Source organism: Carassius gibelio, chromosome A6 (genome assembly GCF_023724105.1).
Source record: "Carassius gibelio isolate Cgi1373 ecotype wild population from Czech Republic chromosome A6, carGib1.2-hapl.c, whole genome shotgun sequence".
Classification (NCBI taxonomy): domain Eukaryota; kingdom Metazoa; phylum Chordata; class Actinopteri; order Cypriniformes; family Cyprinidae; genus Carassius; species Carassius gibelio.
In genome coordinates, this window is record NC_068376.1 from 10536097 (window position 1) to 10563988 (window position 27892).

General features: G+C 36.1%; 1 protein-coding gene across 1 annotated transcript; it reads right to left on the reverse strand.

Moving 5' to 3' along the window:
* Positions 1-3834: 3834 nt before the first annotated feature.
* On the reverse strand, positions 3835-27892 carry LOC128015469 (protein phosphatase 1 regulatory subunit 12C). Its single transcript, XM_052599322.1, has 21 exons — positions 27739-27892; positions 27391-27566; positions 26666-26825; positions 24788-24918; positions 21493-21611; positions 20557-20716; positions 15194-15338; positions 14307-14381; positions 12632-12711; positions 12448-12560; positions 12273-12319; positions 12055-12182; positions 11658-11745; positions 10886-11003; positions 10651-10763; positions 9375-9430; positions 9119-9167; positions 8915-9019; positions 8759-8809; positions 7753-7803; positions 3835-5434 (listed from the first exon to the last, which is right to left on the reverse strand). Exons 2-21 carry the CDS (start codon positions 27555-27557, stop codon positions 5348-5350), a joined length of 2043 nt encoding a protein of 680 aa, XP_052455282.1. The 5' UTR covers positions 27558-27566; positions 27739-27892; the 3' UTR covers positions 3835-5347.

A 27892-nucleotide genomic window follows, 5' to 3' on the forward strand; every position in this document is an offset into this window, starting at 1 on the left:
AATAAATTCCGGTTCCCAGACGCACTGCTGCTCGGCCCTCCACCGGCTGGGTGATCTCCTCCACGGTGCCCGGCGGTGGCACTGGACGGCCCTCGGCGGACGGCACGACACTCCTCCGATTTTGGGCAGCGGCAGGAGTCCCCCGTTCCCTGCCCCTCCGGATTCCGTCACGGAGGCGGCAGGCTCCGGCCCCCTGGCGAACGGCGCCGACTCCTCCGCTCCCTCACGGACGGCAGCCGCCCCTCCATATCGTGGGCGGTCGGCAGCGAGCTCGCCCGTCCCCGGCAACTCGCTCCAGCCCACAGCCTCGAGCGTCCATGGCGGCACATACCTCGCCTGCTCGAGGGCACCGCGGATTCACCACAGCGGCGAGGGATCTTCAGCAGCACGTCCCTCCTTCTCCCGGGTTTCGGCACCACTGTAACGATATTCCCTTTGTAATCATCGGGAAGAAGGAGGTGGGAACCGGCGCACAATCAAAATACATTTTAATAATCACAAAATAAATACAAAACGGCGCATCAGCCCCTCACGGCGACTGACGCGCACAAATAAAAAAGCAAACATAAAATAATGTCCCAGGCCTGGTCCTCTCTCGTCCTTCACGGTCGTCACTCCAGTTTTATATCCTTCCATCTCCTACGTGGGACTCGATACTGGCGGTGGGGCGCAGGTGTAGCTCATCTCCAATCACTACACCTGGCCTCACTCCTCGTTCCCACGCCTCTCGGCCCCGCCCCACTCGCCACAATGACATACTCATAGATCGATTACAAAACTATACAGGTATTCAAGGGCAGGCTCTAAGATGGTTTAGATCCTACCTGTCCGATCGCTACCATTTTGTTTACTTAAATGGGGAATCATCTCATTTATCATCAGTAAAATATGGAGTGCCACAAGGATCCGTCCTAGGTCCCCTTCTATTTTCAATATACATGTTGCCCCTAATATTATTAGAAAATACGGAATTAGCTTCCACTGTTATGCTGATGATACTCCGCTATATATCTCAACGAGACCAGATGAAACTTCCCAATTATCTAAGCTAACAGAGTGTGTTAAAAATGTAAAAGATTGGATGACAAATAATTTTCTCCAATTAAATTCGGATAAGACAGAGATACTAATTATTGGACCAAAAAACACTACACAGAACCTTGTAGATTACAATCTGCAACTAGACGGATGTACTGTTACTTCCTCTACAGTCAGAAATCTGGGTGTTATATTAGACAGCAATTTGTCTTTTGAAAATCATATTTCCAATGTTACAAAAACTGCATTCTTCCATCTTAGAAGCTACGAAACATGTTATCTGTTTCTGATGCAGAAAAGCTAGTTCATGCATTCATGACCTCTAGACTGGACTATTGTAATGCACTTCTAGGTGGTTGTCCTGCTTCTTCAATAAACAAGCTACAGGTCTAAATCTAGATTAAAAACACATCTCTTTCGCCAAGCATTCGAATAATGTATCTTTTAAATTGTGAGTGTAGTTGCATCTGATCAAAGGTGCATATTTATTCATTAGCTTGGGTTAAACTAATTTTACTTTGTTGGATCAGCAGCTATGCTAATGATGTCTCTATTTTGTTTCTATGTTTCGCCACGAGATTTACATCCCGTGGTAACTAGGATTTACACAAGCTCCAGTCTGGATCCAGAACACCTGAGAAGAGATGATGCTGACCCTCAGAGGACCTCAGATGATGCTAACCCTGAATCAACAAACAGAACTAACGAATACTGCTACATGTGTGACTGCATCATATAATAACTTAATTAATAATATTGATAGTTCATCGTCTAGCTGACTACGTCTTGTATTATTATTATTATTATTATTTTTTTTTCTAAAATCCTGTCAAATGTGCACAAACTACTAGCTACTACTAAATATTGTAGAAACATAATTTTCTGTAAAGTTGCTTTGTAACGATTTGTTTTGTAAAAAGCTCTATACAAATAAACTTGAATTGAATTGAATTGAATTTCAATTTCATTAAGAAATTGTGTGTTTTTATGTACTTGGAGACACTCAACACTTGTGATGTGGCTTTAATAGTTAACATTTGTGTCGGTAAAATGAGAAGAGAAAAAAAAACAGACTAACGTTATATTGTTATGTTTAAATAAAACACAATATTCACTTCTTACTTAAAGGGATAGTTCACCCAAAAATAAAAATTATGTAATTAATAACTCACCCTCATGTCGTTCCAAACCAGTAAGACCTCCATTTGTCTTTGGAACACAGTTTAAGATATTTTAGATTTAGTTCGAGAGCTCTCAGTCCCTCCATTGAAACTCTGTCTACAGTATACTGTCCATGTCCAGAAAGGTAAGAAAAACATCATCAAAGTAGTCTAGAATAGTAGTATTTAAAGTAGTAAGAATATTTTGAAGCATTGAAAATACATTTTGGTCCAAAAATAGCAAAAACTATTACTTTATTCAGCATTGTCTTCTCTTCAGTGTCTGTTGTTAGAGAGTTAAAAACATTCCGGTTCGCGAATGAATCATTCGATGTAACCAGATCTTTTTTAACCAGTTCACCAAATAAAACTGAATCGTTTAATTTGAGTCCCTAATCAAATAAACCCGATTCAAATCATCAGTTTGTGAGTAGAAGCTCCATGACTTAAAATGGCACATCAAAATGTAATTAATGCCATTTTAGCACCTTTGAAAAGCACCACGGGAAGGAGTTCAAAGTTTTGTTCTGAATGAAAGTGAGCAAATTGGCCCTTTTAATAAGGGCCCTCCCACAAGGCCATACATGTGATGGTCACTTCAAGAAAGTTATTTTATCATTGATATTTTACCTAGGTCGGCAAGCCCACATGATTCATTTTTAAAAACATATGGCTATGAAGTTATTAAAACCTCCAATGCACCAAATGATTTTTGGCAACAACAACAAAAATATGTATTTAAATGATGTCAAATTACATATTTTATATTTATATATGCATGAGGGAATAAAGCGATTTAAAAATGAGAAACAAAGGCAATATTTATTTTCAACAACATTAACAGAATTAAGAAACTCCTGTCCAAAGAACAGCTAATGGAGTAACTGATGCTGCACTCTAGTCTCGATAACATTCTACCGATTGAAGATAATGAGGAAACATTGTAGATGGGCGACATAATGAGATACAATCAACGCCTTCCCTCAAGAGTTCCGACTTCAAGGGCTTCAACGTTTGGAGTGAGTAGGGCATACTAATGCTCATTTTCAATTGTAATTGATCCAAAATGTGTATGGTCAGGGGTACTCCAGGACCATGACTGGGATACACTTTGTTTAGTGTACTTTTAAAAAGTGAAAACTTGTTATTTAAAATATTTATATTAATATAACATTTATAATGTAGTCTTCATAGTGCATTTATACAAGTCATTGTCCCATAAAAGAGTTCATATCACTATATTTCCATATATATCAGTCCATATCATTCTATAGAGCTTATAAGAAAACCCACTAATAATGCATGTAGATTACCATATTATAGTGCAACTGCAGGACAGGTTAGAATGTATTATTACATATAACCACTAATGTCTTTACAATAAAAATATTTTTAAAAATATCTTTCCAAGATTTAAACAAACTAGAACAACAGCATTAGGCATATTTTAAATTTCTAAAAGGACCCAGTAAAACTTACCAATTTAATGAATGATACTCTTAACCACACAATTGTCTACTACTTACATCTTGTTTAATTTTCCTACCTCGGCCACTAATGGGAAATCAAATCTATGAAAATAATGTCTGGCAGGCCATTATTTATTTACGCATAAAGAACAGCACTGAAGCACAGATTGTTTTAATGGTTGTTACCCAACCATTTGCATTCATCTTTATTTGTCAGAGAGAGACTCTAACATTTTTAACAAAGCAACAGAGATATATTCTATCTATATATAATTATAGAGAAAGGCACAATTTTGGCAAAATACACTTGCTGGATGAACAAATGCTTTAGTCCTGAAAGCAATAATTTTAGAAAAAAAAAACAAACAAAAAAAAACAGTGGTAAACCTTTAAAAGCTTTGACCTATGGCGCCAGTTTGGTTTAGGACAAAACTCAATAGTCACAGTACAAAACACATTTGTGTCTCTTCCTAATAAAAAGAGATTACACCACTGGCAGAACACAACAGCATCAAAATTCACCATGTATAATATATAAATATGCAATAATAGAGAAACAGATCCATACAAATGCCTGTTTGGTCCAAAGAACAGTAGCCAGCTAAAGTACAGTGTTAATCCATATATACTGAGAAAAAAAAACGAGAAACCGTGATATACTGAGAAAAAACACACACCACCCAAATACCGTCTACTGTCTCACTAAGAGACCCCTGAGCAAATGTTGTTACTGTTTGGCACTTTTTTTTTTTTTTTTGCTTACCATTTCAAGAAATATTAAAATTATTTTTTTAAGCTAAAATGATGATGGCATTGCCCAACTGACATTGCCATGACATTAAAAAGCTCAGTTTAAACATTTGTAAGTCTGGTAACACTGCAATTTCAGTAATAAGCCTTTAACAAATGTTAGATACTGCTTCACAGATCAGTGGTTTATGAACATTCCGATGTGAATGTATATGAAAATATATTAAAATGTAAATTATATTCCAATGTACATTAACCTGTTCTGTTAACATTACTGATCTTTGATTACGGATGTAATATATGGTTTTTGTTATCAATGAACAATATTCTATTTTCTGTATTTCCTAAAATCTTGATTTATCTAACTTTGCAGTTTTCTAGAGGTACCTGCTAAAAGACAATGATTGCAATGGCCGCTATCTCTAAGTCAAACTGAACAGTAAACCTGAACTGAAACCTCAAATTAATCAATAAAATTTTCATCAGTGCAGTGCAGTGCAGTGTAGGGCACAATAAGGGCATGAACTAAGTGCGATGGCTAGTCTGCAGAATTTTAAAGAACATTAAAGCTATGAGTCTTATCTGTGCTATTAATAAAAAAGCAGCAAGCACATTGCACAAAAGAAATCAATAACATTACAAGTGATACAAGAGCACCCTGAATCAGAACTGAACACCATTATCTAGAGTATGGACTTGAGCTCTAGAGTCGTTGAAAATTCCAGTTTTGATGGGTCTAGAGTGGCAGCTAAACAAGGCCTTAAATATGTACATATCAATTTGAAGAACAGTAGTTTAACCACCCCAGGTAGGGGCATATGTCCCAGAGATGAGAAAGGGGTAGAAAATTGTTGTGCAGGTCTTTGGGCAGACAATGGAACAGCAACTTTCCCAAGGAATTCAGGGGAAAAACTTGAAGAGCCCAAAGATTTATTTAGACAGCTTACTAATGACACGAATGAGAGCTGCATTTTCATCTTTAAGTCTCTGGTTGTCAGCACGCAAATCCACAAGCACCTGGGGGGTGGGGGGGGGGGGGGGGGTAGAGAGTGAGGTGAGCACATGGAAACTGTATATGCAAACTTTAAAGGGTCATTCCACCCCAAAATGAAAATTTTGTCATTAATCACTTTCCCCATGTGGTTCCACACCCGTAAAAGGATCAGTTCATCTTCGGAACACAATTTAAGATATTTTATGATTCCTTTGTCAACGGTCTCCTCTGTGTCTCTCAATATCAGAGTTTTGTTTTGTTTAGTTTTTTTTCCAAATCAAAGCTAAATACATTTAAAAACAGTGCATCCTTGTGACGCGGAGGACACAGAAGAGCACACGCAGCACAGTGATATTGGGAGACACAAGCCTCTTTCACACAGTAATACCAGTAAATTGCCGTAAAATTACCAGAACGACTTTACCGGTGAATTCAAAAATGCGCCATTCACACAGTCAACGACATTCCGTCTTTTTTCCGGAAAAGCACCATTCACACATCCATTCCAAAATACCTGTAAATTCTGTGATGTCAATAACCTCTAAACAACTGTGCTTGTATTTTTAAACATGGAGGGTAATACGTGTTCAGTATTTCTGTCGATGGTTTCATTTTTGGTTTCAAACTTTAGTATTCATGCAACTGCTTTTGTTACAGAGACTAATAATAGACGACTGGTTAGAATAATTATACTCACAATTAATAAAACACCCGATGCTGTCGGGAGCTGACCAATTTAGTAAAAATCGGCTTGAAAGGATTATTAGCACAATGAAGTTGTGATTGTAAATTGCAGCCTGTAAGACACGTGACATCGCAGAAAAGGTGCGTTCACAAATGTAGCCTATGCTGATCCAAATTCATATCAAATCAGTGCAGATAAACAGTTCTGCATTCAAATTGAGTTCAAAAGATGTCGCAAAGCACCGGAAAAAGTAATTACCATGAATGTGACAGAGGGAAATAGTAAAAAGATATTTGAATTATTTACTAATAAACTGTTTTCTGAGTCTGTGTCCCAAGTATGAAGTTGCCTGACTCATCATCTCCTCATTAGACGTGCCTTCTATACGGATTATGATTGTATTGAGATTTTTTGTTGTTTGTTTTTATTATTTTGTTAAGTAGTAATTTAAAGCTTTCTATAGATATATTTATCATGTCTGTGAGGCATGTATTCGCTGAGTTTCGGTTTATTTTTGTAAGCTCTCCTGTTCAAGACGAGACAGCAGAAAGCATGTTTGTTTTCTTTATTTTATATTTCTTTATTTTATATTATGATCGCGCTGGCACCTATATGTCCCAAAAAAGCGTGCTTAATCTTGCACTCTCCGCACAAAATATTCGATATAGCGCACATCTGGGTTTAACATTAAAACATCGTTACATGCTTGAACTGTTTTATATTTTTATATTTTATTTTAGACAATTCGTGATGATTTGAGCAGGCTAAACTGATCAAATATAGGCTATGTAAACTCTCTCTCTTTGCTGGCCGCTTTAAAACAAAACTTATAGGCCTGTTTAACAATCAAAAACTGCTCCAAACATAAAAAACTGAACTATTTTAATAGCTGAAACAGTAGTATAGGCTGCTTTGGGAGAATTGGTAAAGTTGATGCCAAATGGATCAAGCACTCTTCTACACTGCTCTGACTTTTCGTTTGTACCCTATGTGTTTTTCCATATGTAAAAACTAAAATAAGTTGTAAAACTTAAAGTTATTATTTTTTTTATTATTATTATTATTGTGTTCGGCATTGTGGGCCGCATGTGATTTCATGACGTGCCGCGGGTTGAGATCTAACGTTACTGGTTTAGAGCTGATTTGTGGAGTAGATTTACAAAAGTCATAATAGGAACAAGAAATACTTCCACTACTACTTCGTTTGTGATGGTCGTTTATTTTTTAGATATTAAGACGCAATGTTTTCAGTTTATTGATGACCTGACTTTATCCTGTGAATGCATTGCTCTCGGAGACAGTTAACAGTTATTTGATCATACGTTACTGCCTCACTAACAGGTTTTTATCCAAAATATCTTAAATTGTGTTCCAAAGACGAACAGAGCTTTTACGGGTTTGGAACGACATGGGGGTAAGTGAATGATGACAAAATTTTCATTTTAGGGTGGAGTAAACCTTTAAGGAAAGCTCTGCGGATTTGGCATATCCATCATACTAAAAATACTATACAGCTCCTACCTTTTGCAAGTTTGGCTAATTGTGTTTTCAGCTATCAAAAGACTATAGTAATCACAGCTCTGTTTAACAAATTTAACCATGAATTGTTTCTGAAATTCTAAACAGTTCTAAATACTGTAAAGCTCAAGCTCTTACTTTGAGTTCATCTTCTAACTCAGATGCTCTCCGCTGAAGACGTTTCTTTTCCTGAATAAAGAATAGAGCAGAATTAAAAACAAAACAAACAACAACAAAATATTTTTTACAATAAGGTTCAATCCTTTAACATCTGTGCATTAGGTGGTGAAATAATATTTTTTATAGCATTTATTAATCTAGGTTATACGACAGTGCTGTTGAATGCTTGAATCTGATTGGCTGATGAACGTTCTAAGATGTGCAAGGAATTATTTTCAGGGAAAGACACTGCTAAAGTAGTTCCAGGTCTTGAACGCATTGCATTTCAATATCACTTCACCAAATGGTCCTTAGTGAACACAACAGCATAAGAACCAAAAACCACAAAGACACTAAATAAGCAAATAAATATATTAAACAACAGAAAAGAAAAAAACGAAGTATTTACATATATTATAGTAATTGTGTTTTATTATCTATGGAAGAACATACATCCTTCTCCTGCTCTCTCCCATACAAATGCACACACACTGAAACATACAATGACAAAAAATACAATGACAAAATTCCTGTCAGCGCTGCCCCATGACTTTATATTTAAAATAGTTTTAATATTTCTCAGTAGTGACGTAGTTAAGTCGATGTTCTTGAAGCAGTTAAACCTTCAGTTTCGCCCTTAGTAGATACAGTGCTGTTCAGAGACACAGATTCAGGTAAAGCACACATGCTTAATCTCTCTCTTATATCAGTGGCTCAAGCCTCCACTAGCTCTAAAATGATGTTTGGAATGTATAAAGGTTCCTTGAGATGAGATGTGAAAGGAATTTGCGCTACATGCGTAATAATTCAACAGCCCGTCATGAATTATTTCTTGCTTAACATTAATTACTTAATGTACCAACACATTTTTAACAGTGCTGTAACATTACATTACATTACATTACAACATTACATTTTAGTGGTAGTAAATGTCTTCATTTTAGACACCCAAACAGCGATATGGCATGAAAATATAGGAACTTACATATCTCTCCAGCTCCAGCAGGGCTGGTCTGTCTGATCCATTCTCTTGATTCTGTGTAGATGCAAACAAATAGAACAGTCAAAAAAATCTGACTCAATTTGAAATTTTTTTCCCTATCCTTGGGTCTCAGGACAAAAAAATAAAATAAACTCTCACCTGTTTGAGTTTCTCAAGCTCAACTTTACTCTCATTTAATTGCAGTTGGGTTTCTTGAAGCTTCTCTTTTAGATCTCCATTCTCTTTCAAAACCTGCCGATACAACTGAGAGAACACATATAACACACATACTGTATAAGAGAATGAACCTCCTTTATTACTTATTAGTTTCTAAATGTTTATTGTGTAAAAAAAAATCATTACTTTTCTATAATCCAGAGAAGAGTGTCTGGAATCATCTAACTGAGGATCTCTAAAAAACAAACAACAACAAAAAACCCAACACTGTTAAAAAAAACATGACAAAGTTTCAATATTACTCAAACCTGAATGCACCCACACATGCACACTATGACCCACATATGTACCACAAACACAAGACACTATCCTGCACAATCAGTACCACTCAAACAAATCTACACATCAGTAGATACACTAAACCTTACAAACACACACAAACCTTGTTCTGTTGTCTTGTTCAGCATTCGGTTCTTGTCCAGATTCCATTTCATCCGTCTGAACAAAAGTAGCATTAATTGTCAATAACGGTCAATGTCAATAAGTCTGTATTAAGAAATTTCTTCACTACTGGCACCAAATGCAACTGCAAAAATAATCATTAATTATAGGTGTAAAATGTTCTCATTGTTTGAAGAAAAAAAAAACCCCAGCTTAGCAACAAGACGAATACTGCAACAAAAACTGAATGACCACTGAATGCCATGATTGACAAATCAGAATCAATAACAATGTAATAAAAGGCATTAATATACAGTTGCTAATTCTTTGACCCAGATGTTTATGACATTCTGTATATTATGAAAAATTGAATGAACCAAAAATTGAAATATGTAATTTCTATTTTTGGTTCATTCAATTTTTCATAATGTACAATTCTATGATCCATATTCAACTGTTCACTACAAAAATACCATCTGAGACTGTATGTATGGCTTGATTACTCATTGTTTTGTCAATATCTGACTGCAGTGCAAATTGTCTCTCCAATAAATTAATGCCTTTTTTTGGAAACATTTATGAATTGAATTGAATTATTCATACATTTTACATTGACCCAATTTCATGAAGCACATTTCATGATGCATCACAATGATAGGATTAAGAATAAAAGTCAGAACGGACACTTACACCCCTATTAAATTAAATAGGTACATTTTCTGATGAAAATGAGTGACTTGTTGCTACAATGTCCTAGTCTCACAAATAGTTTTTCCTTTTATGTTTTTTTGTTGCTAAATGAATTATCATAAAATCATTATTATAGTGTTCCTGTAGCTCAACTGGTACAGCATTGCGTTAGCAAGCCAGCTAGCGCAAGGTTGGGGGTTCGATTCCCCGGGAACACATGATAGGTAGAAATTGATAGCCTGAATTTAAATTTAATTTAGTTTTTTATTCATACACTTAAAAAGTACCCTGGCATCGCTTTAGCCATTAGTTAAAAACAAGTCTAAAGGGAACCACCACAAACTCCTGTTCTTCTGAGGAAATGTGGTTGTGGGAAACATTAACTTAAAATCCAGGTTCAGTTGCACACTTCCAAATAATCTTGACACCAAGGCATCAAAACTACAGATACAATTATTTCTGTTATTCTTTGAAATATTCTGGTAAGACATTGCAAAAAAGCATACTTTTAAAAGCCTATTTATATTGAAAATGCTCAGAGTGTGCGAGAATGCACTGTTTTTTTTTTATGAATGCTTGTAGCTTACCTCTTCAGGCAGCTGAACAATCCCAGTTGAGCGTCTCTCTTTCCTTGCTTTCCTGCGTTCTTTCACTCCTAGTCTTGTCTGTGCATCTTCAGATTCCTTTGCTGGCTCTGTGTCTAATGCAGAGAGAAAATTATCACTATCTATACAGAATTCACACTGAATCAAAGCGAACAAAGAATCATTAGTCAACTGTACTCCAGTTACTTCATTCACATGTGATAGTAATGAGACTCACCTCTTTCAGCTGGTGTTAGTGTGATGTTGGGACTCACAGTCTGAACACTGAGGTGCTGAGGTTCATTGGTCTTAACAATACTCCGTTCTGCTTCCTTAAGATCCGTCAGTGTTACTCCCTGACAATCAAAATACCAATAAGTTTTTAATATTCATGATTTTAAATAATAATGTAATCATATTTGTAAAATTAAAATAATAATGGTTTTCTTCAATTTTTTGGCACTTCATTAAAATGTTAACAAAATATTAAACCAAACTACTCAATACGGTTTCTTTTGAAAAACCTTTCAGTTTTATTAATTATATAAGGACAGCAATATCACAATGACATTTTTGACTAAGTGTTCCAAAAAATATCTGAATGAATTTTAATTCTAAAATCGAAAATATGTTTATCATAGAACAGGAGTATTCAAGTCACGGAATGTATAAATTGAATTTTTAAATTTCATGACCAGTGCTGTCAGAATTCAAAGCGCCAACTGTGAGCAATGCTCCCATCATTATGCAGAATCAGCAGGAAGAATAACAGTATTTTTCTGGAGTACATGTATGCTCAGGGGCCGTCTTGTGCCACTCTGTACTGAAGTCTTACTTATGATGATTTTGAAATAACAGGTGAACTCTATCCCTATGAAATGTAACTGACTTTTATTAACACCGACATATTCAGAAAACATAAATCTGAAAATCTTTTGCAGCACAACGCGACTGGAAAGATAAACAAGTTGACAGACCCAATGTGTGTGATTAGGGTTGTGAACACACACCTGTGTTGATCGCCGTGACTGCCGCATGAGACGCGAGCGAGCTTTCCTTTGAAACTCGGACTCTTCGTCTCTCACTAGAGCCTGATACCTGAAATACACAATCTCACCATTAGTCATAAATAGAGCTTAAATCTAGTTTATAAAATGGACAGTTTCAGTCCTTAATTATGATTGGTTGAGCCATGTTTAAAGCCGTAGTTAATTTTTCCCAAACATACACTTGTGACCTCATTACAATAGTATTACAGGACTAAAGACATTTTTTTAAACGTCATATTTTGTTGTAAATTTTGACTTAAAATGGTTAGCAAGCCATAATCCCAGCCATCATTAAAAAATAAAGTTCTATGTAATGAATAGTGTACTGAATAAAGCTTCAAATTCACATAAATCTTACTTCCTTCCATCACTAGAGGCATTACTGCTCTCAGCAAGTGACTCCTGCCTTTGAGGTGTGGGCTGCACAACTGCTGTGCGACTCCCTCTGTCCGGATCATTCACCTGGACTTCTTTATCCTCAATGGTCTGAAGAACACAAAGATACAGTGATTTATCCCATGCACAAGCAGACGCATTCTGACAATGAAAACTGAAACAGAGGAGTGTGTGTCTGACCCCTGAAGAAGGAACAACGCTCTCTGGTGTTGACACTGTTGAACTTTCTAAAACAGAGAAGAAAGCAAACATCGTCATAAAGGTGTGCTCTTGTACAGGTATGTGTCATGTTTGTGAATATTTTGAATTCTGCTGTATGAGAGAGATAGAGAGAGAGAGAGAGAGAGAGAGAGACCTGGGCTGCTTTCCCTCTCATCGTTGAGTCCCAGGCCTCCTGAGACCCCTCGTTCTTTAGACTGGTCCTGTACGTTTATTTTGTCCCTGCTGCTCATTCGGCACACAGAGCTCCTGAGAGAAATAGAGACATGAGTGAAGACGTCCGTGACTGCAAAGACTGAAAGACTAATCATCTTTCTTACCTGCGTCTCTTGTCTCTTGCAGTGTTGGCATTTGAGATTTGTGAATTTTGTTGCTCGTTAAGTGCCTGTTCAGTCCTCCACTAAAATAAACATATGCAAAAAATTATATAATCATTACACTTTTTTTGTCTTCATCTAATCAGCAAATAAACAGCTTCATGGCTCACTGAATAAAATTACAGTTGTCAACAGATTCATTAATAAGTTAACACATTAATGCAGTTGATTTTTAAGGATACAAAAAATATAAATATGTTAAATAAGTCTTCAGTTTGCCGGTGCACTCATCAAGAAGAAAGGTACAAAGCTAATAGGGTGAGTCAATAGGGTGGTACCCTACAGTACAAATGCTAAACACTACATCTTTGTACCTTATTTATTTCTAAATGGTTCATATTAGTACCTTAAATGTACATAGTGCTTTAAAAGTACATATTAGCACCTAAAGTGTACATACACGGTGACAGCTTTTTAAAATGTGTGTGTTCATGTGTTAAACATTTAATTTGCTTCAAATTATGAACTTTAGCAAACACGGACAGATAATAGTGTACTGGATGGATGATGTATTTTTGTAGGCCAAAACCTGGAAATCCTGTTAGTGTTTTAGTACTTCCAGTTCATTCGTCACAAAGTCAATGGATTTTTGGTTAAAAATGCCTGAAATAAGGTCTTTACAAGTTTTATTCTAAAACAAAGTACATTATTAACACCCCCTTATAATTTTTTTTAAAGCTTTTACTTTTTACTATTGCTAAGTGTTTAAATGAGAATACAGAAGTTGTCGATTGAGAAGGTGTTAAACGTCATCGCACCAAACATGAAAACTCATCTACTCGCTACTCCACTTTTCACAGCATTGTTGTGTCATTGATCACACTTATGCAAACTATTCTAACTACATTTTTCAGAGAAAATGCTTTTTTTTTTTAATACAGACTGAAAGAGTTGTGGGAAGGTTACTGATGGTGACGTTGAAGTCATGTGACCATGGTTTAGTCCGCTCATAAATACTCAAATACAAAGTCCTCTGGCGATTGTATTTTGGCTTTAACATTCATAAAAGTTGTGTCATTTGAGAAGAATATTATGAACAATGTTCATGATGAAAAAAACATCTAAGAATCATAAAGCCAATGGAAAAACCCTATTTACTTTCCATTAAGCCAAGGGAACCACGGTGATGGTGACATCCAGGATGGCCTACAAAAATACATAATTTCTGCAGCACTCTATTAAAATGATATCCTGTCCTAGTAAATGATGCAAATATATATTGCAGGAGAGAAAAAACAAGAGTATTCCCTGATGGCCTGGGAGAGCAATATGATTGAAGACAGATGAGTAATTCAGTAGAATAATTCTGTGGCTATTATTCAGTTGAACAGATTTGCAAGTGTTTGTTCTCTTTCATATTGCAAAAGCAAAGAAAAAAAGCATAGCACTTGGTGAGACAAAAAAACTCACTTTAGAATTTATTTTGTGATTGTTGTCACAAAATCAAAATGAGACATTAGTCTATTTTTTCTTCTTTTCACCCTAATAAAAGTAGTCTATGAAAAATAATTGATAACCTTTTCAAAATGTTCACTAGTTAAATAGGCCTGCTATATTACATACAGTAAGCTTTTGAGTCTAAAATGACAGATTTAGATTTAAGTGTATATGTTCTCACATTAGCCTGTCTTAGAGACAGCTCTTCCAGTAAAGACACAACGCTCTCATCCGCCACATCAAATGGAGTCTGACCCTAAAAAAAAACACAAAAAAAAACAACAACACTGGTGTCAGTTATGATAATTTCACAAACATGCATGCACCCACACACACCCACCCACACACACATTATGAAACAGAACTATGGCTAACTGCAATGCTGCTGCTGGCTGCAGAACTCTGGTGCATTTTGACACAGAACAGAAGCTCCACACTTCCTTTTCCTTTAAGAGTGCATGACTCCTGCTACGCACTTATTACACCTACATACTGTATCAGACCTTAACTTTTGCTTTACCTTTCCCATTTAGAAATACAGTACATTTATTTTATTTAGGATTGCAGTATATTTGCTACTGCTATCATATTTCTTGATGTAAACACAGATATAATATTTATCCTGTATATTGTTTCCTAGAAATAAAGGATTATAACACACAGAAATAGGAATAGATAAAATCAGATAAAGCTGTCCTGAAACAGAAATGGGGACCGATGGATGATTTGGTTTTTAAAGGGCTAGTTCACCTGATATTGACAATTCTGTCATCATTTACTCACTCTCATGTTGTTCCAAACCGGTATGACTTATTTTCTTATGCGGAAGCAAAGGAAGATATTATGAAGAATGTTGACTTCCATGAAAACACTGGAACATTCACAAATTATCTTACTTTCCTCAGAAGAAAGTCATACTAGTTTAGAATTCTCCTTTTTGGGTGAACCATTCCTTTAAGGATGGCAAAACCTACCTAAGGAAGACAACTGTGATTCTCATAGTTACAGTTACTGGCCAACAGAGTTTGCTACAAAATGTTAAGCACATTTTTTTTCTCTCTCACTCACCCCGTTACTGAGGGCCTCCATGTCACACAGTTGCTCAGCAAGCAAACGGCAGGCTTCACTTTGACCCCAGTGAGATGCAGCATGGAGTGGAGTCCAGCCATCATAGTCCTTAGCACTCACATCCAGACCACACTGACACAACAATCTAAACAAGGAATGAAGGAAAGTGTATTTTATTGTAAAAGTCCTCCATACAAGTGTTTAGAACAGTTTGAAGATACAAGCTCTGTAACAAAACCTAGTGAGCATTTTAAATGTAGTATTTTAAAGGGTCATGAAACATTAGATTACATTTTTTGAGATGTAAACAGATGAAGTATACTTCCTTTATGAATTATAATAACCTTTCATAAAAAATATAATTAATAAAGTAAAATGAGTAAATAAAACTAATAATCCCAGAAACGCATGCCACTTAGATTTCTGGTGGATTTTCAGACAAATTCCAAACAAAAAATAGGTACAGGTAAGTTTGAAAAAAAAAATTGGGAAGTGGAAAGGATGTCAGTACAATTATTACCAAGCTGTATTCAGGTAAAAAAAAAAAAAAAAAAAAAATAAGCCCTAGGCCAACCCCTTTATTTAATATACAGGCATTCCTAGATTCTGTAAATTAACCCTCTACATTAGGGCTGCATAATTAATCAAATTTCTAATCGCAATTACAATTATGGATGCCACAATCATGTTATCGTTCAAAGCGGCAATTAATCGTTCAAAGTCCACTTACGTTATTCTGCATGCTTAGGATGCATTTTTTTCTATTTAGGTTTTCTGTTATTCTGTTTTTATGTTATTTTAAGGGTTTTCCCCATTAATTTCATTTTAGTAAAACATAATACCATTCATATTTTTATTATTTAAAGAAGAAACCCATCCGCTGTACAGTTGACATTTGAGGCTTAATACTATAGATAAGCCTTAAAAGTTTGTCAGTTAAGAGTTTTTTTCAGCTTGTTTATTTCAATATAAACATATGGCATGCAGTTACATCCAAATATGGTATAAACATCAATGTAAACTATGATAATCGTAATTAATAATCACAATTACAATTTCAAGGGAATAATCTACAATTATGATTTTTGTCATAATCGTGCAGCCCTACTCTACTCAAACCTTGGCAACAGAATCAGACGTATCAGACGAAGACACAGATTTGCAAGAATGTTTAGCATCCGTGGAATGAACATGATCGCTGCGATACACTGGTGGAGTGAACAAGGCTTGAGAGAGAGTTGTTAGTGAGGTCATGGACGCAGCCTCTGTGTTGCCAGATCCAGCTTTTATAAGTGTTTTGGACTTGTCTTTTTTACGTTTATAGTAGTACGTTGTAGTTAGGGTCAGCGATATCTTTATCTTATCTTAATTTGAAATAATTTGGGTTTATTTTTTATTTCTTTATCATTTTTTGTTCTAATAGCAATATCTGGCAACAATGCATCAATGATTCGGCTGTGCAGGTCCGGCTGGCCTAGAACATGGGCTGGTATACATTATGCAAATGTTGGGGACATAAACATTAATGATCCTGACTTTAACGTCACAGTCGGTGGTATGTTGGGATTCACCTCTTTTTCAGTTGTCTTTGGCACATATGAGATTTACAGGAGACAATGGTGTTTGAAGCTCACGGTGTGTCATTTCCATGTACAAAACTCTTATTGTTCAACTATGCCAAGGTAAATATAGATTTCCATTCTATGGCATATTTCTCTGTTCCCTAACAAAAGTCACTAAAAAAGGTAATTCGTTTTAGAAATCTTGAAAATATTGATCTTAATCACTATCCACGCATGATCAATGATACTTCTACATGTAATACTGTTGACCAATATAATTTAATTTTATCATCAACTTTAGACATGCAGACCTCTAGGAAAGAACGTGCCGACTCATTCACAGAATCATAACCCTGGTTTACTACTGAGTTTAGAACTTTTAAAGTTAAGAACTGGCAGCTTGAACTGCAGTATAAAAAATAATATCTTATTGTCCCTAAACTTATGTACGATGAGCACTTAGTTCAGTACAATGAAGCCCTCAAGATAGCAAGAACTGAATACTACTCACAAGTCATTAATGATGTTACTGAAAATCCTAATAAGATGTTTAAGTTAATAAACTCCTTTAACCTATCAACTCACCTACCTGTTCCTCTGTACAGCAGTGCAATAAGTTTCTGAATTTCTTTACAGAAAAAAATATGAATATTTATCAGTCCATTAATTCTATCTCTCTGTGTGCACCTACTGAGATTTATACTTCAAAACTTTCCTTCTTATTTCCTTCTAGTTTTACAGTAACCATTGATTACATTCATAAATTATGACAATGAATTCAAATACATGTATTTTGGACCCCATTCCAACTGACTGTCTGTCATCTATCAGTTCTCTCATTTTGAACATTGTCAACACCTCCCTTATAACTAGATGTGTTTCCTAAGCCCTTAAGGTTTCTGCCATCACCCCAGTCCTCAAAAAGCCTGGGTGTGATATGTCTGACCTATCAAACTATAGGCCAATTTTTGTATCACAACTTCATTCTCACTTGTCCTGAACAAGTGCTTAGAACCTTTTTTAATCTGGGTTTCAATCAAGACAGTACTGAGAGTGCCTTTGTTTGAGTCATGAATTATCTTCTTGTCTCTTCTGACTCTGGTGTGCTTACTATCCTGGTGCTGTTAGATTTGAGTGCAGCCTTTGATACGATGTGTCACTCTATACTGACTGAGAGACTGGAGACTTGGCTTGGTATCTCTGGTCATTCCCAGTTTGTTGTTTTAAGTAACGTCAAACAGGTCTGTCATAGTGTTCTCCAGGGGTCTGTCCTAGGCCCTATACACTTTAGTATTTATATGTTTCCTCTAGGGCAGATTATTTGAAAGCATGGTTTGGGGTCTCACTTCTATGCTGATGATACCCAAATTTATATTAGCACAAAAACTAATATTACAATGTATCTCGGAATCACTCTCTGACTGTTTGCAGGAAATTAAATGATGGATGTACCACAATATCATTAAATTGAATGGGACCAAGTCAGAGCTTCTTCTTTTTGGTACCCCTGCAGCTGCCAGCAATAGTAGAATCTTCAGTTTGCACCTTGATAATGGTTTAATATATCCATCTTCTCAAGTTCGTAATCTTGGTGTTCTTTTTGATTCTCACTTGACACTAGACACACATATCAAGAGCATTTCAAAATCTGCATCTCAGGAAAATTGCCATATTTAGGCCTTTACTTTCGCTACCTGATGCTGAAAGGCTAGTCCATGTTTTTGTTACCTCTATGGTTGATTATTGTACTGCCCTATAGATTGGCCTACCTGCAAAATCTATTAAGCACCTGCAATATATACTGAACCCAGCAGCACATATCCTTATTCATTCTCTTGTCAGCACATCTCTGGCATGCTTAGGAACCTGCATTGACATTAAAATTCTTACGTTAAAATTCAAAGCTGTACAAGGAACTGCTCCTTCATACTTTTATACATATGTGATTTAGTTACTCCATACATACTCCATTGACCCAAACAAGATAGTTTTAAGAAAGAGTTAAAAAACCATATTTTTAAGATGATGTTTGTGTCTATTTTTTTCACTCTTTTATATTCTATTATTGTTGTTGTTGTGGTTTTAATTCTAATGGATGTATTTTGTACTATATTTGCTGTAGCGCTTTGGATCCAAGAAAAGCGCATTATAAATAAAATGCATTATTATTATTATTATTATATGATAATCAAGATAGAACTTTAGTAATTAGAGTAAAAAATTGGTAACCATTTATGAATGTATATTTGTCATTTTAACTGAACTTAAGACTAGTGGTGGTGCTTCAGTTGGTGTTGGCCATTCAATGTTTCTGTAAAAAAAAAAAAAAAAAAAAAAAGTGAAAAGAAAATCCTAATAATAATACTGAGGAGATATGGTATGTCAAAAATACAGGTACACCGTGCATCCATTGAGATGAATTGAAAAATAGTACTCTGAAGCGCTCAGTCATAGTGTCCGGCGAGTGAAGATTAATCTTTGCTAAACTTATCCAAGCCGCCTTTCCACTGTCTCCGTCATTTGGATGATTACGATTGTCACATTTCTCCCCCTTGCGGCAGTCGCACAGAACTTTCAAATTGGTCGTGATGCAATCTCAGCTTACTCACCATGGTAAAATTAATGATTTTACTGAATATGATGAATGTAACGTCATGAATATATCCACACAAAACAAATGACCTCCCTAATAAAAACACATAGGTTTTATGGGGCTAATCAACATACATAATGATTAAACAATTATTTCTGCCATAATTATTCTAACGCCATTTTACAGAAATAGAGTTTACATAAGGTTAAAATGGAAAAACCTCACACTCATTGTATGGAATGTTCAGGATTTTTTTTAGGTTGGACTAAAAAGGGGTTCGATGACGCACTGGAGCCCAGAGCCACGGCCCCTCCCCTTACACTATAACTAGACCACATTCGCATCAGTTCACCCACTCAATCGTGAGTTGTCAGTACCATTAGTAACACACCATGACAGCTGTTCTCAGTTCCAGTCCTTCCACCCCCCAGCTCTGCATATTTTGCATGTCTCTCTTTGTTAACATACCTGATTCAGATAATCAGCTCGTAAGAAATTAGCTCTGTGCATGAAGTGTGTTTTGACTGACATGGTCTCAACACAGTGTTCATTGCTCCCTACTCCCTGAGCAGGGGAAATCTGTTGAAATTTCCTCACTTCGGAACATTCATTCACAGATTTGCGTTGGGCGTAACATCTTCACACACAGACAAGTGTAACACCAAGATTCCATTAAAAAAAGAAGGATGATCAAATCTCTACCCATGCTCTCTTCCTCACCTCTTCCCATCCTCTACCCTAATTTCCACAGCTTTCCACACCCATATCTTGGGAGGTTTAATCTAGAGAGACCAGTGATAAACAGTCAAGGTGTGGGTTCATGACTCTTTAAAAAGCAGCTGCCAATTTAGGGAGGTGAGGCAGCACACTCATTAACACTCACAATGACTACAACAATCTCTAAACATTGAACAATTATTTGTTTTTTCCTTCAGTCAAGTTTTGAGATATCATGCATTTTAGAGGAAGATGTGGAACATTCTGCACGAGCATGGGGTGTTAACCTGACCAAATATGATGCAATGGTCTGAGGTACCAGCAGTAGAGTAAGTTATCCTAACCAGGAGTCTGTGGTAAAACTGTCTGCTAAGAATATAACTATTACAAAAAAGTATTTGCTTTAAACCATGTTATAATACAAGTAAAACTTTTACAATGCCAAGAGGAAACTCATGAGGAAACATTTCTCTTTTTGCATTTACACTTACTTAATGGCCTCCAGATATCCTTTAGCTGCTGCTACATGTAAGGGAGTAGCGCCAGTCCGGGGGTGGCAAACATTAGCAGGTAGCCCGTTTGTGAGCCAGTGGCGGGCATCACGCATGATCCACTCCTCTTCTGCCCGCTTAGCTGCCTCCACATCCATGTCTGTTGAGAGATTAGAGATACTAATTATAGGGTCTCATACATTCCTGCATAAAACAATAAAATATGTAAGACTCTATGAGATTTTTTTTACTATTTATCTAACTAGGTCACTGTATAAGTGAATTCAATGTAAATGTACTCTTCTGTGTATTTCTAGAATAAAAATACTTCAGTGGAAATATTTTCTAAATGAATATAAAAGGTAAATATTATGTATTGTAAAAAGTTATGCATTACACTTTGTAAAAATGTCTTGCAGTTTAGTATACTTCGTGTGAATCAAAAAGAAAAACTGCTTCGAGTCCGCACCCTAAAGGGATAGTACCAAAACCAAAACTGAAAATTCTGTCGTAGAATACTTACCTTCATGTTGTTCTTAATCTGCATCTGTATTAAGATCTTCTGAATAACAATTTTGGTTTTCATTGACTTCCAATGTATGTACAAAGTCATACCGTTTTGGAAGGGCATAAGAGTGAATATATCATGACAATAATTTTCAGTTTTGGGTGAACTAAGCCTTAATGTTATGAATCCAAAAATGCTGAAGTCTTCGTCAGGGGTGAAGTTTTGACTTGCAAGTTGTTAAACAACATCAGTATGTGGACATTTATTTTACATTTACTGCATTGTGTCCTGCACCTGTACTCAAACCAACTTGGGTTGGGTTATTTTTATGGGTAATGGCAGGCTTTATTTTCTGATACCTCTAAATGTAATTGACTTCCACATAAGTGTATTTATGATGTGACATTTCAGATGCTCTGTTGACTAACCCTGTGTCAATGAGTGTTCTTGCAGCAGTGTCTCTATGGCCTCATCCTCTGCAATGTCCATTGGCACATCACCATCACAGTTCACCGCGCAGAGGGATGCACCATGCCTGAGCAGAAATCTGAAAGTGACAGTACCAGTAAATAAGCACAGTAAAATACATGCCAAATGGGTCCATATCTTTCACAGCAGTGCAAGTATTTCTAGCACTTACTGAAGCAAATTTTTTTAATGTTTTAAACCCCTCTAATCACACAACTCTGTCCACAAACAAAAACACACATTTCAAAATTTTCAGAGTATAAGCAACTTATGAACTTGTAATTGTTCCGTTAGTACTGGCAATCCAACATTTATAGTCATTTCAATCTTTAAAGGGGTCCTATTACGCTTTTTTACTTTTTGAATTTTAGTCAGTGTGTATGTTTGGGCATAAAAAATATCTACAATGTTACAAATCTTAAATTCCACTCCAAAGGGAGATATTTAGTGTCTACAAAAATACCTTTTCAAGAAATACAACAGATGGTTCGTTTGGACTACAGCATTGTATTCCTGGGTTTTGTGATGTCACAAAGTGGCCGTTAGAATGGCATTAAAATAATTCTCACCTACAAAAAATTCAGATGGTTTGGGGGTGGGGAGGGGTGAGGTTGTGGTGCATCAGACAAGAAAATGACTAAGAAGTAGTACTGCTGTAGTGTTAAGTTTTCGCAAGTTATCAGACATGCACCAGAATAATTATGTTATATATATTATATTTTTATTTTATCTTGTATGTAATGTCTGATAAAGCAGAGTTGTGAGCGGAGTGCTGCTTTGTGTACAGCCCATAGACTGTATAAAAACATTGATGTAGTGTCTGTGATGTCACCCGTAGGTTTTCTGAAGAGCGTTTTTTAAGCCTGAAGTGGGCGGAGTTAGCCGTCACCATCTTGGCAGCGAGTCATTCCCGGATAGTCGAAAATGGACAAAGCAGGTAGCTAAAACCACGCCCATCTAGATTGACAGTGGTGACAGCAGCAGCAATCCACCTTTCACTCAAGTGGCCACGCCCTTTAATTATGCTATATAGATCAAAACCACTTTTTGTACCCGGCTGTAAAAAAAAATTCTGCTGTGAAGTTGGGAATTTTTACATTGGGAGTCTATGGGACTGACTCCCTTTTGGAGATGGCCTCTAGCACCCAATGAATTGCAGTTTTAGTCAATTCCATGTTGGTTTCAGGAGAGAGACCGGAAGGGTGCCGCTAGGTACAGTCGTTACAGAGAAAACCTCTATCCAGCTGGCAGAAAATTATTTTGCATATATATGCCGCCACAAATTGACTAAGTCTGTGGGGAACACTGGACTATGGTATAAATAAACTAAACTGTATAACAGTTTCACAGCATTTAATTTTATAATGTTATATAATGTATAAAGAACCATAAACATAATACATGTGCACGTATCTGTACATAGTAAATGCAGTTATTTTTAAGCAGTTGTTGACATCCATCTAAAATGTTTGCAGTCCAACACTGATCCGAGGCTGCTTAACACATACACAACATTTATCCATTATTTTGATTTCAAATCAAACATTGTTATTGAAGATGCTTTTTCAGCATTGTGATTCTCTTAACACGGTAATGTAACAATCTTGCATAAACATTTGTTTAAACCAGTTTTTATACTAAAATCAATAAATACCTATAAAAAAAAAAAAACATTCATGCATTTGACTTCTAGGTTTGTATATTAAGTTGCTCAAGCAAGCAGCAACACATTTAAACACAGCATTTAGTCTACTTTTCTTGTTAGGCTATCTCAAACATTTAAAATTAAAACACACCACTGACAGAAACAGTCGACTTTTGTGCCTTTTGCATGTAAATCTTTATTACAAGCAATAACGCGGGTCTTAAAGAACTGTCTCCACAAGTGCATCTATTATGTTAATTGCCTTATCTAAAAGTGCACTTTTTCTTGTTTTAAACCTAGCCAAAAGTCACGAGTTGACTGTGAAACGTAGTGGACTTTAATTGTATCAATTTACTGTGAAATTACTACATTTCCATGTCAATCCATGTAAATTTTTAACGCGAACAATACACTGACACTTTTATTCAGCGTGTGCAGCACAGCAAAAATAGATTCGGTGCGTAAGCGATCGCTGCACTGCTGCAGATGCACTGCGTCCTACATCAAACCCAGAACTAATCGAGCCATTTGTGCCAGGCTGGGGAGAAAGGTGTTGTAATAATGTAAATTATGTGAAAAATAATGCACCAAGCATGAGAGCATGATCTAGTACACCACCAAAACAAAATCACGTGTTTCATTTCTGGAGTTCTTCCTAAATAGTAGTATAACACAAAAAATCAGTGCTTAAAGCAGTGCCACGATGTAGTAACCGCTGACACGAAACATCCTTTCAACATATAATTGCACACCAAAGAATACTGTTATTACCACTGTACAGTATTGTTCTGTCATGTCAGTAATTATATATTCTAGAAGAAGGATTTCACTAAATTAATTTGCTTGGTAAAATGTTTCAATCAAAAATTTGTGTCTTAAATATATAGAGGACTGGGGAAAATGAGATCGTTTCTGCGATTAGCATGAACTGTTGTAAAGCATGAAAAATTATTAAGGCATTTAATGCAGCATCTGTTTTCTTTTGTGTTTTTTTTCTCAACTTCCTGTGGAAGGTTGTGTTTCCTCATACTATTTGCATGCAGTTCTCCCCGGACCCAAAGAACAAACCATTCCACAGAGAGCAGATGTCTGAGGATCATCTACACAAGCTCCATTACTGGCCACACTCACCCGGCAACCTCCTCCTCAAAGGAAATGGTTAGGAAACCTATTCACTGCAGTCTCTGTCTGGATACTTGGTTGATCCTTTCATTAATACTGCATGTGCATATCTCAGAGATAAAGCCATGCAGATATTGTAAAACTGGCTGAATAAATTGTATTAAAAGGATTTGCTAATGTTACATTTGGAGATTGAATGTAAAATGTGAATGTGACTACTTCATTTACAACAACAAATTTTTATATTAAGTGCAAAGTTTCACTAGGCACAGAATGCTTTGCAAATAAATAGTTACATTTACCTGATTCATAGCCATAGTAATAACAGACTTAAGGCTGTGCTATATTGTGAATTAATCTCAGAACACATTGCAATCACATTTAACAGTAAGAAATCTCAAAGCCAGCTAAATGATAAACATATTACAACATTTTGACACAGAGTCAATAAGTTAAACACATATTCACTAAATTCACTCATAACGTACTCTGTTATCTCCAGGTTTCCACATGATGCAGCCACATGAAGAGGAGTCCAACCCTCACTGTCCACCTGGTTAACACTGGCTCCCTGAGACAGAAGAAATTCCACCAACTCCATACTGCCATCGATACAGGCCTGAGAGAAGCAGGATGTACAGTCCATCAGAATTTTACAGAAATACTATAATTATTTGTATGATATAACTGATATCCAATAAATGGGCAATCATCTAGTTTGTCTAAACAATTAAAAAAAAAACACATTTTAAATCATTTTGAATTTGGCAATGACAAATAAAACAAATAGACCATACAATTTTAAAACCAAGGTTGTGCCAAGTTCTCAGTAATGTACTCTTTGAAAAGCTTTTACACTTTTTTTTCCCAACAAAACTTAAAATATTCGAAAAATGACTTGTAAAAATAAATAAATAAATGCTACCAATTAAAATGTAATAACATTTCCCTACACTTGTACTGTATGTGCACACAATTATTTCACATTTAACATTAAAATCTTTTATCTTTTTGTATTAATATATGAAGAATAAAAAAATATATTCATTAATAAATATATTAATTCATATTTGGAGGGTTGCACCGTATTTCTTACAAGACATGAACTAATTATCTGATATTTAATCATTTAAAATATTAATGACTGACACACACTAGGGGTTGCACAGACTAATAGACTAGTCGACTTAAATGCTCTACCATGTTGCTTTAAGCTTGACGTTGACTAGTCGCTGGTCCTATAGATGGCATAACAGGATAAGAAATCTTTGAGGGACTTCTACATTTATGCTCCGTTTCCAAACAGTTAAAATGACAAATAATTGTACACTGTGAAAGCTCCACAAGACATGTCTGGTTACATTACTGGATGCTCGGAATTGAATGGGAGAAAGCACATTCTAAACCGCTTATTGTTCAGAAACTGATAAGTACAAGCATCTATTTCTAAAGAAAACAATTCCACAGCATCAGTACTACTAAAGAGACGCTGCCAAGTAGAATTAATTCACACACGCAATCGCGCTCACTAATGCATTCATATAAATGTAATCTTTACTGTGCTACTTTATCAATATGTGATTTAGAACGAGCAAGAATCTGTGAGAAATAAAACGACCCAAAGGCAAAAGAACTGATAAAAATTAGCTGTTAAAGGAGCATTAATTGTTCATTAATGATGTCATCGTGACTATTCGACTTGACTTTCATCATATAAAAAAAAAGTCGTTCAACCCCTAACACATACAAGGTAGTCAAAAACACACTGACCACATTGTATTTGCATTCATCTAACATGTTCAGTACACTGTAAAGTGTTGAAAATGGCTGTGCTGCTTAAAAATCTTACTGGCCCAAAACCTTTAGAATTAAATGAGATAAACTAAACCTTTGAAGGGTCCTGTTATTGCTATGGGATCTGTTATGAGATGTACCAAAACACACAGATCATAATCAAAATCACCGCCCACAATTTCAATCACCTGTTGTTGTTGTTTCGTTTTGTTTTGTTTTTTATGAGGTGAGATGGAGGGAGTCTTGAAAAATAATGCGTCTCAACTAACCTCTTTTGATCAGATCACCGAAAACACATCTTAAAAATCCAAAGTCGATGTTAATATAGGGGAAATTAGTATGCCCATTTAAATAATCATTATTCAATGTAAATCTCTAAAAACAGCCAATAACCAGTACAATACCAATACATTGAGCAAACTTCTTTTTTTTTTTTTTTAGTTTTATTATACATGAGACTGTGAAGTTAAGTTCCTGAAAACATATTAGCGAAATAGCACTGTATCCTGCATGTGGATGTTCACTTTATTCAAGACGATAAATGGTTTTAAAAAATGCAGTAAGATTCTAACCTGGTGTAAAGCAGTTATTCCATCTGTGTTGGCACAGTTAACCATATCATCCTCTCCATTCTGTACTCTTGCTTCTCTCAGCATCTCCTTCGCCTCCTCGGTGTCACCGCTAGCACACACTGCTAGGAACTCTGCATTCTTCTCGAATCTAACTCGCCACCTGAGAAAGGGAGACACAGGTTATCTGGAATGGTATTTAGCATCAGACACCTCAAAAACTACACAGTAACACTGTCACTAAAGACCCTTACATAATAAATTTGATACATCTTAAGCAAGATATAATGAGGAAACAGTAAAGGCTTTGGATGCACCAGCCCAGTGGTTAAAGATCTGGACTGACGTATACTAGAATAAAATCACATTCCTACTCAACAAATGTTGTGTAATTCAGGTTTCTACGGTCTTAACTGCAATCTTCAGCTTCATCAGCCATCAGCTCTGGGAACAATATTTCCCATTTGTGGTGGTTCTCTAATCCATTAAGAAGAAAACTAATCAGTAATCACATGCTAACAGGATAGTAATCCAATGCATGGCAGATGGTCCTTGACACCCAAAATAGCTAACTAAATCTGGAGATCTTCATTAAAGAGTTAAGCTAAGAAACACAGAAACATATTTATTCGGAAATACTTGTTTACATCGATGAATTATATTGTTAATGAATGCTAAAACGCTCTCTTTGTGTTGGTTGTCATTATTGTGGTGACTAATCTCCAAACCTGTTTTTTTTCTGCTGCTCGGTGGTGTCTTTTCTGCCTCCATCAAGAGCTCCGGTGATCGTATCTCCTCTCCAGCGACTCCGCGGCACCGCCGGCTCTCTGTCGGTACTGGAGCCCAACCAACGCGTCAGCTGCTCCCGACGCTTCGCTACAGCCGCATCCCCCATAATCCAGAACTAAAGACACATATTTTTAAGAGAAATCCCCATGATCACAGCTACAGGAACATATATCAGAGAGACACGCCCTCCATGCGTGCTGTTTACACTTCCTCATCAGACTCACAGGAAGTTCCTAAAAACATCCAACCAGTCATTAAACGTTATTTTTTGACTTACTAAAAAATACCTGCCGATCGGAGATTTCGACGACCAGTAAAGTTCAAGAACCAGATAAATATTTTATGTAATTGCCATGACGTTTAAAAGGTTTCAGGTCAGAGATCAAAGTTGCAGTTCCACCTCCAGGCTGCAGAGGGCACAGCAGAACTCCTCACCAGCTT

Bases quoted from the DNA above. Each gene is read 5' to 3' on its own strand.
- LOC128015469 (XM_052599322.1), bottom strand. From the start codon at position 27,557: ATGGGGGATGCGGCTGTAGCGAAGCGTCGGGAGCAGCTGACGCGTTGG. The intron at 9,020-9,118 runs GTAATGATTTTT...GTGTTCTCTCAG, and splicing joins CTTCTCTGGATTATAGAAAA to TTGTATCGGCAGGTTTTGAA. The intron at 5,435-7,752 runs GTAAGAGCTTGA...CCCACCCCCCAG, and splicing joins AGTTAGAAGATGAACTCAAA to GTGCTTGTGGATTTGCGTGC.